The 10,150-nt window shown below is 44.8% G+C and overlaps 1 protein-coding gene across 1 annotated transcript in view; it reads left to right on the top strand.

Annotated features, from left to right (window-relative positions):
• The first annotated feature begins 2,111 nt into the window (after positions 1-2,111).
• The window catches only part of LOC147631711 (histone-lysine N-methyltransferase family member SUVH9-like), a 40,390-nt gene continuing 32,351 nt past the window's right edge, over positions 2,112-10,150 (top strand). The window contains exon 1 of the mRNA XM_086808222.1: positions 2,112-4,558. Coding sequence (XP_086664348.1) covers positions 2,417-4,510 — 2,094 coding nt within the window. The 5' untranslated portion in view covers positions 2,112-2,416 and the 3' untranslated portion in view covers positions 4,511-4,558. The remainder of the gene's footprint in view (positions 4,559-10,150) is intronic.

The raw sequence follows: 10,150 nt of genomic DNA, 5'->3' as shown, positions 1-10,150 counted from the left end.
GTGATAAGTTAGTCTTCTTTATTTCTACGATTCATTGTGAGCATAAAGTTCATAGAATATTGAGATGAATTTCAACTTGGGAGTATGAAATGGGAGTTGTTAGCTTGGTATACATAAAAAAGGGTCTTCTTACCCATATAACATGCATGTTGGCATTGCCTTAACATCTTCCAGCATGATTCCTCACACGTAATGGGAATTCGTTATTGTCAGTTTGTATCAAAAGTCACCAATTCACTCTCTTGTTATTGGATATAAGTAAATGTCCAAGGTTTATAAAAAGCAATGCTCACTTGGATGGCTTAGACAAGAGCAAAGTTTCTTAGATGCCATTGCTTAAATCAATATTAGCTTGTTCATGGCTTGAGTAATTATGTGGGCATACTCAAGGCATACTATAATTAAAGTTTTACATGTGCTACTTTAACATAGATCAAAGAATTTAAGAAGTTGCTCATGTGGCCAACCATGTAAGGTAATGTGCCCATTATTTACTGAAGCAAAGAAGGCCCCCAAAATTATGCTATGTTAGAGGATACCAATTTGGTTTATCAATGTTCATGTCAATGATGAACATTGATGCTATGTTGGAGGATACTAACTTCGTTTAGCAATGTTCATGTCAATGAAACTGGGTGTTGATGCACACTTTATAGCTTTGCATGCCATGAGCACAAGAAGAGCATGACACGTGCTAGAAGATTCAATGATAAACTATAATGTTCATTGACTTTCGAGTGCGTGATACCCTTCATAAATCAATCAACACCACAATGCCACAAAACTTTTCCTTAACTTGCATCCCGATTGGTGAAGCATTGTGTGATTAGCAACTTGGATACAAAAAGACTAAGAAGACATCATGATGTAGCTTAGTTCTTATTGTTAAGAAGTCCCTAACATTGAGCTCATCAGGAGGAGGACATCTCCTCATTCTTGTGTGGCCTAACTTGCATGTGCTTTACATACCAAGGTGGTGCCTATTTAAGCATGACTATTTAAGCAACGGGCATGAAAGTTGTTTGTTAATGTATAACATAAGTTTTACTGTTCTCTCTTCATAGACCAAGGTTGTGGATGGTAAAGTGTCATGATAATTAAATTATGCAACAACAATAATGATTGGGAAAGAGTGTGATGCTTGCTGCATTACTTGCAAGCCTCCCCTAGAAATAGTTAGAGAGAGTGTGATGCTTGCTGCATTACTTGTTGCAAACCTCCCTTGGCAATAGTTAGAGAGAGTGTGATGCTTACTGCATTACTTGCAAACCTCCCTTGCAATAGTTACAGAGAGTGAAGATGGACATGAGATGGATGGTAATAAGGATGGATGCACAAATTGGCGGCGTGGTGTGCAAACACCACACCACCCAATGCAATTTGACGATCTCCCTTGCATCATGCTTCGGTGGGGAGTCCATTATGTAAACACCCTTATTTTTACTTATGTTATTAGGCTTGCAAATGAGTGTCTATTGAAATCACTATGTGGTTGTTGTTGTGCCACAAGAATGTACAATAGAAGCGGTTTCCACAAACTTAAAATCAATATGGAGTTGGTGTGCCACACGGAACCATAAGAATGTACAATACAAGTGGTTTTGCAAACTTAAAATTGGGAAAGTGCAAGTGTTCCGATTTAAGTAGGGGAGTTTTTCAATATACAGAGAACGCCTCCACATTAGTAGTTCCTAGTGTAATCATCTATCACACACATTGTTAACTTGCTTGATCTCTTTTTTGTGTCCCCATCTAATACAATCATGTCAATAATGCTTTGTTTTACTGTGCAAATTCTTGAGTAGCACCTAGGACTGACACATATATTCAAGGTAGAAAATGCCACTGTCGAGGCATTGCATACTGTAGCCACCTACCCACCCAAGAGTCCTTTAGTGCTCCATGATCATATAAATCCTCACCCAAAGTGGAGAGGTAGAAAAATGTTTCTCGCATTCTGGACCCACCAACCCATCTTATCAGTGGGCTCCTTGAGTGTCTCATCAGAAGGCTTTCCTTTCACAGAGTCCACCTACCACAAAGTCCTGTGCTTCATTATGGTGTAAAGGAACTTCTAGTAGAAGACAATGTGTAACGATGATGTAGCCCCCTAGGGTGGCTCTCAGAGAGTCTTTTTGTTTCATTCTTGGTGAGAAGGATCTTACAATGGAGGGCATGTGAAGATGGTACACTAGGAGCACTATGATGAATACAACCTTCACAGTCATCAACATTTAGAACTTGGAGTCCGTGGCTCTGTTGTTTGTCTGTCCGCCATAGCTAGGAGCTCGTTCTGCCAGCACAAATTCTCTCATTTTGGTTTTGGGCTGTTGTCAAAACTCTAGTCCCTCTCTTGAGTCCCTGGGATGGAGTTGCTTTGCTAGAGCTCTCCTTGGCGACGTATCTCTGCTTTCCCATGGAACAACCCGCCTTTGCGAGTGCTAGTAGCGATCCAGGCCAACAGTTTATGCATCAGGGCCCTGTTTTCTATGTGCCTCCTCTGCGCATTGTAGCGCCTCCAGGGGTGCCGCCGTATCTGCCCCATCCATTCGACCCATTCAATGGATTCCGTCCGGAGCTTTTCAGGCAGGGGGCAGATGGCAACAGTGGCTGTGTTGCTGCTGGTAGCGAGAATGCGAAAGATGGCACCGGAGGTGCAAAAAATGGCACTGGGAGTGCGAAAAAGGCCGCCGAGAGTGCGAAAAAGGTCATCCAGAGTGCGAAAACGAGTGGTAAAGCTGGCAAAGCCAAGGTTTCTGCCGTCCGTGACTTTCCAGCTGGTTGCTCGCGAAATGGCGGTGCGACTGACCACGAAACAGAAGTAAGCAAGCAATCTACAGCAAATGAGCATTCTGGTGATGGCCTCCCAGGTCATGTGGAGAAAAAACGCAGCCGGGAATCGAAGCCCAAAAGGCCGGCTGCATCCAGGCCTTCAGCAGCAGGGGTTTCCAGCAGTATTTCTCCTCACAAAGCAGTCACCAACACAGTACGGCTCTACGACGCTTTGCGCAGAAACTTATTGCTAGAAGAAGAGAGCAAAGACAAAGAGGCCAGCAAGGGTAGCAGGCCGGACTTGAATGCTGGCAGTATTATAAACCTAAGAGGCCTTGCGGTAAATCGCAATGGGAAAGTGATTGGGTCTGTCCCTGGTATAGAAGTTGGTGATCAGTTCTATTTCAGAATGGAAATTTGCTGCATTGGAATGCATGGACCTATCCAAGGTGGTATCGAGTACCTCACAATGAAAGAGAGTGAGTACAGGACACCGGTCGCCATAAGTATCATCTCCTCAGGAGGGTACGATGCTAAAGATGATGGTGAGGAGCTTGTATACACAGGGCAAGGTGGCAAAAGTGCCCTGGATAGTAAACCCAATGAAGATCAGAAGCTAGAAAGGGGAAACCTGGCTATGGAGGGTAGCATGAAGCACCAAGTGCCTGTTCGAGTAACAAGAGGCATCAAGGATGGTGCTAGTCCCTCTGGCAAAACATACACCTATGATGGTCTCTACAAGGTTGAGCAGTGTTGGTCAGAGAAAGGTAAGTTTGGGTTTGAAGAGTTTAAGTTCAAGCTACGCAGGCTGCCTGGGCAGCCTGAGCTTGGATCAGCTATTCTCAAGCTCTCTAACTCATTAAAGTACAAGCCTGGTGAGAGAGAAGGATTGCGCTTGGCCGACATAGCCAATGGTAAAGAAGGCATGCCTGTCTGCGTTGTCAATTTGGTTGATAGTCTTCATAGCCCACCTCCTTTTGAGTATTCCACTAGTTTGCAGTACCCACATGGGGCTGCCTATCATCAGTTTGGGCGTGCCCAAGGATGTGATTGCACAGGTGCCTGCAATGCTTCTCAGGCATGCACTTGCTTTTCAGGGAATGGCAATGCATTTGCTTATCTCAATGGTGGAATTCTTGTCAAAGAAAGGGGTGTGATTTATGAGTGTGGCAGCAATTGCAAGTGCTCTTTTAGCTGTCGGAACAGGTTAACACAAAAAGCACTGAAGTATCGTTTGGAAGTTTTTAAGACAGAGGATAGAGGGTGGGGATTGAGGTCTTGGGACACCATTCCAGCTGGGAGCTTCATCTGTGAGTATACTGGGAGGCTTTTCCAGAATGTGCAGTCTTTACACACCAGAGACTACGTCCTAGATTTGAGCAGGTTGCCTAGAAATAATCCTCCATGGGGGGATGTATCTCGTTTCCTTGATACCCAAGCATCACAAGTTGCTCATAGTGCTCCTAGACCAGAGCTCATCATCGATGCCAGCCAAATTGGCAACGCATCTCGGTTCATCAATCACAGTTGTTTTCCAAATGTCTTAGTTCAGTGTGTTTTGCGGGATCATCAAGATACAAAACGTCCTCATATTATGCTTTTTTCAATGGACAATATTCCACCCTTTAGAGAATTAACAATGGATTATGGATCTGAAATGCCACCCTCAGAATCTCAAGTGCAGGGAAAACAATGCCTATGCAAATCTGAAGATTGTAAAGGAACATTTTATCAGTGAGGTGGAAGCGATTTTAGAGCAAAGAACATATCAAGCATGCATCAAAAGGTGAAACAAATATCTTTTTTTTATATAAAAAGTTTTTTTTTAAAAAAAAGGGAAAAAGTGTGACAGAAATTATTCATAATTTAGGTACTGCAACAAAGTCTTGGCAACAGTTTTGCCATATTTTTCAAGTTTCTGCATAGACAACACGGCTTGCATGTTGGGTTATTCTATTTTTGAGATTTGTCTAGAAGTATGGTCAGTTAAAGGCATCGACTAGTTAAAGGCATCGACTGGTGCTAAGAAAGAAAGAAAGAAAGATATATGTAAGTGTCTACTCAAGACCACTTGGGCCTATGAGACCAAAGTGATACAATAATGTCCATGACATATCTCATCATGGAGTGGAAAATAAAATAGAAACAAATCAAAACTATCTCATTGGACTGATACAAAATTGTCCATGGAAATCTCATCCTGGAATACCAAGAACATGAAATGTGAGAGGAGCATCAACCCCCAATAGATGGTATACCACTCTCCAAAATATCAAGCGTGGGGCTAATGATGAGTATGACCGAGAGGTCTCCCTTAGCTACGTCAGGTGGAAAGGTAGCTCAATGGTGATGCAGCATGTCTTGGATCTGAAGTTGATGAGGGAATGATAGTTGACGTTCGGGGGGCTGAGGGCATCGGGCACGCTAGAATGCGGAGGCCCGGTCCAAGGTAACTCCTCTTGGGCAAGGTGGGTCCACATCAGCTGGAGGTGGGTCCACGGGATCCAGAGTATGGGTGTTCTCCTCCTCCAGGGTCCGGAAGAAGTTGGTGATGGTTGGCTGTGAGGGAGGGGGCGGGGTGGCTAGGGCCTAAGCACTCTCAAGAAAGTGTCCTTGTGTCTGCGGAGCTCGAGCAGAAGAGCCTTGGGCAACGTTGGTCGAGGAAGTCAATGATCCTAGAGAGTGGGCCAAATCCCGCATGGAACATACAGTAAAACCTCCCACAAATCTCATGATAGACTGGGTACCGACATATTTAATGCCCGTCTGTCTCAACCTCTGCGTGGCATTATTGGCAGATCCTCTTCTCCTTGGGTCTTCGTATGAGCTCCCCAGCTCTGAAGATGCGCTCAGCTCTTCCTGTCTCCACTCTGAGGTAGTGGGATGAAACTTGTATTTGGCCAATCGCAATTCGCATGGCATGGGACATGTGAACACTCAGGTAGCCTGATTGCTGGATAAATCCATCCTCAGTGAGCCTGGGGAAGTGATCTCTATAGAAGTGTATTGTCACATGCGGAAGCTCTAGGAGTCTTCTTTCAACCCTAAACACCATTCTGGAGGCTGGAACATGCTTGATGCAAAACATATACAGAAGATAGAGAAGAGAGAGAGAGAGAGAGAGAGAGAGAGCTGAGTATTCAGTATATTCATAATGTACAAAAAGGAAATACAAATCTTGTAGCTGTAGGTTGCCTCATGAAAAGGTAGAAACCCAATCTAAGCCTATTCTAGTGAGCAAACATACCTTAAATAGGCCTTGGAAGTGCCTAGTGGATTGGCTGATAGGAGGTCGGCCAGGTCTTGGACAAATATCCACAAAATGTTGCAGCTGACTGATCATAAACAACCTTCCCTTGTCCTCCACCAGTCCTTCCCTGCCCATACCAACAACATATGCTCTTGATTTGGTTCTTATCTAGTTCTTTATCTTGTTTCCTCTTCAGAATTAGTCTTCGGATTAGCCTGCACATGTCTTGCACATGACATCCCCCTGTGCCAAACTTGATGATGGGATCTATTCTTGGATGACTGCCATCATCCCATTGTCTATTTATTGAGTCCCAAACTTGTCATCCTTCCCTTCCTGGCAATCTTTTCATTGGAAACCCTGCCCGGTCTCCAAATCCACTCCAACACTGATGAAGATCTATGCATCTGTTCCATCCTGTCCCTTATCCCTTCAAGCCCTGTCCCTGAACACTTTCTCTGGTCTTCTTTTCCTGAGTATTGAGTTTGGCACTCTTGCTCCACCCTTGTAACCGTTGTGTGAAAGCCTTTCTTGGTGTGCCCCAAGTGGCACCCAACCCACATGACTGCCATTCCCCTTGGGCCTTGTGGAACACAATCACCCAACCTCCTGGGAACTTCTTCCATGTCTTGTGTTCCTTTCCTTGGACTGGGCACCTTCATCTAGGACTGAATTAGTGTTCAGTCTTGTTGAGCGTCACATGCGGAAGCTCTGGGAGTCTTCTTTTAGCCCTAAACACCAGGAACATGCTTGATGCAAGACGCATACAGAAGATAGAGGAGAGAGAGAGAGAGAGAGAGATAGCTGAGTATTCAGTATATTCATAATGTACAAAAAGGAAGTACAAATCTTGCAACCATAGGCTGCCTCATGAAGAGGTAGAAACCCATCCCCCCAATTGTGCCTAGGAGTGTTTACTCGGCATGATATTCTTCTGGCACTCCACGAGGCGGGTGAGGACAATGGTTTGTCCACTTTTTCTAAGGCTGCAAATTTGAGGCTGAGGTAGGGGCTATTTGGGACTGTTCTAGGCTATGTATGAATGCTGTAAATGAATGAAAGCATGCGGGTTACCTTCACCAGATGGCTGTAGCAAAGCGATGAAGAGATGAATGCTGGAAACTGGTTGTATGCAAAAAACGCAAGGTTTACGGGTGGCTGAATGTTGTAGACTGCTGCGTTTTGCTAATGGAGGGCTGGATGCTCATGCGTTGATGCTCCTATGGCTGTAGGATGAAACGCTTCTCCAAAACGCTGAAGATTGATGTGATCTATGGCTGAATACTGAAACACTGAAGGGCTTGATGCTGATTGCTGAGATGATATGATATGAATGAACAAAGCAAGCCTATTTATACTACTCTGAGGGCTGGTCGATTGGCACTAAATGCTGGCCAACTGGATATTAAATGCTACACAATTGTATATGATGGATAAATGGTGTTAAATGCTGGAAATTATGGGAAAAATGCCAAATAAATACTAATAAATATCCTAAGGCTACCAGATGCTATTTCAAGGCTTCTGCAATGATCTGTATGCAATGGATGAATGATATGCAATATGTAGAGTGCTGTAATATGCGGAAGCTTCGGAGAAGAATCGGTAACTTTAATACTTAGAATTCAGCACTCTTTTCGCGACGGAAATTAACGCACAAACTGAAAGGAGAAGTGCAGAAAATAGAGAGAGAGGGGGGGAGAGGTGGAGAGGACACAGTATTGCGTCCCAATTACCCTCTATAGGGCCCCCACCACGGATGGTGTATTTGCTTTATTAGAATGATGAGAAATCTGAAAGAAAATACAGCAATCTTGGACCTTTTCTTGGCTGGAAAATCCTTGCCCTTGACCTTCAGTTCTCCACCCGTTTGCTTGGCAATTCCCTTGGCTTATCTAGCCCTTGATTTGCTTGAGCTCTTGGTGGAGAATGAGATGATTGAATGGGATTATGGGCCATTCTATTTATACTAGCTCAACTACTGCAGTCGGCCAGTGCTGCAGTAGTCGGCCAGCATTAAATGCTTCCATGACTAGAAATTCAGCAATAAATGCTCAATTAAATCCCAAAAAATGCTGCATTTTTTCCTACAGGCTAAGAAGGTGAAGCGCGTGGATTCCAATGGTTGGGCAAGGCCTTTGCACACATCCCAAGGGCTGGGCAGCCTGTATGGGCTGCCCCATGTACAGGAAAGTACACAGATTCGAAGCCCAAGGCAAGGAACACAGATCGGGAAGAACTCCCAGGAGGTTTGTTGGTGGTGTTCCACAGTGCCAGATGGGGATGGCAGTTCCGTGAGCCGGATAGGTTCTTAGGTAACGGTCCCAAGGGAGGTTGATCCTCCAAGGGTGATGTGAGAGTGCCAGACTCAGTTCCAGGAATGAAGACCAAGACGGTGTTCAGAGCCAGGGCAGGAATGGATGGTGGACTAGAGGAACCAAATGCATAGATCTTCATCAGAGACAGAGTGGTTTGGAGAACATGCCGGGATTCCAGAGAAAAGGGTTTGCCAGGGATGGATGGATGACAGAGGGACTTCGGGAAAAGAATTGGGATGATGACAGTCATCCAAGAGCAGGTTGGATTCCCGTCATCAAGTTTAGCAGAGGGGGATGTCATGTGCATAAGCAATGCCATTGACCTTCTCAAGGCTAAGTCCAGAAGGGGGCAAACAGATAAAAGACCATGAACCAGTAGAAGATAGGCAGAACCAGAATGTGGGAGCTTCAGGTGTAGCATCTGAGGTGGACATGGAGCAGGACAAGTGGGATCATGGAGGGAAGCAGACGGCTGAAGCGCATGATCCAGATAAGGGCTGTCGGCGGCTGATTCCAGAGGGGCCAGGGGCTGAAGCGCATCATAAAGACAAGAGCATCTACTAGCGTTTTGGTATTTTCTGGCAGGGCTGCTGGCCGATCAGCAGTCGGCCAGTTCCCCAAGGATCCCAAGGACTATAAATAGGCCCACTTGCTCATGGTTCTAGGCATTCACTCCCACTAGGGGTTTGGATCATTAGAGGTCCCATAGAGGACAGATTTTGGTGTTAACCACCTTTTTATGAAGGTAGCCTAGGGCTGCAGACAAGTACCCTTTTTGTACCATATCAATATACTGAATTTCTAGCACATCTCTCTCTCTCTCTCTCTCTCTCTCTATACCTGCGTTTTTGCATCCGATGGTTTTCAGGAGTGTTTAGGGCTGAAAGAAGACACCCAGAGCGTCCGCGCGTTACACACAAATCCCAAGAACTATCTAGAGCCTAGGCTTTGATACCATGTCAGAATACGCAGCGGAGATGATGACCAGATCTGGGAACACGAGCAAAACGCATGCAGAAAAATACAGCACAAGAGAGAGAGAGAGATATAGGCGTGTAACTCTCCTCTATATACACAAGAAGATCTCAGAGTATGATACAAAACTGGCAAGGGGGCTGGGGGCCTATTTATATGGCCCTCCAACAGCAGTCGGTATGCTGTAGGGCAGCCGACTGGCCCTGAAACTCCACGACCAGCATACATATCCAGTCGGCTAGCTTGTCAGCAGAGTCGGCCATCACATACATGGAGTCGTGGACCAGTTCCAGCAGTCGGCTAGCACATGGGTTGCCTCCCAAGCCACAGAAAAATGGGAAAAAATAGGGGAAAAATACGGAGAGTGGGGAAAAATGGGAAAACACCTCATAAGGGTGGGCACACCCACAACAAAGGCTGTGGTGTATAAATATAGATAGGAGATGACTTCTAACAGTTAAATGCTGGAAATTATGAAAAAATTGCCAGATAAATACTAATAAATATCCTAAGGCTACTAGATGCTATTTCAAGGCTTTTGTAATGATCTATATGCAATGGATGAATGATATGCAATATGCAGAGTGCTTTCTAATGCAAACCGTAAGGTTTCTACTGACTCTACATGCATGAATGAATCTCTTCAAGTGGGTTAAGGGACTTGATTGACTGACTGACTCGCTATGGTTGAGGAATGACCTACGTAGCTCGTGCTTGACTTATCCTGGACTGAGGATTACAATGGGGTCACGGCATACGACAAATATTATCCTAAAAGGTGCTAATACTGTACAATGTTGCATTGATGATGATGAGCCAGCTTGTCACCATGCAC

The sequence above is a fragment of the Cibotium barometz genome, chromosome 14 (genome assembly GCF_041138505.1).
Source record: "Cibotium barometz isolate CiBa-2024 chromosome 14, ASM4113850v1, whole genome shotgun sequence".
Classification (NCBI taxonomy): domain Eukaryota; kingdom Viridiplantae; phylum Streptophyta; class Polypodiopsida; order Cyatheales; family Cibotiaceae; genus Cibotium; species Cibotium barometz.
The sequence above is the reverse complement of the archived record's forward strand: the minus strand, read 5'-3'. Positions and strand labels throughout refer to the sequence as shown.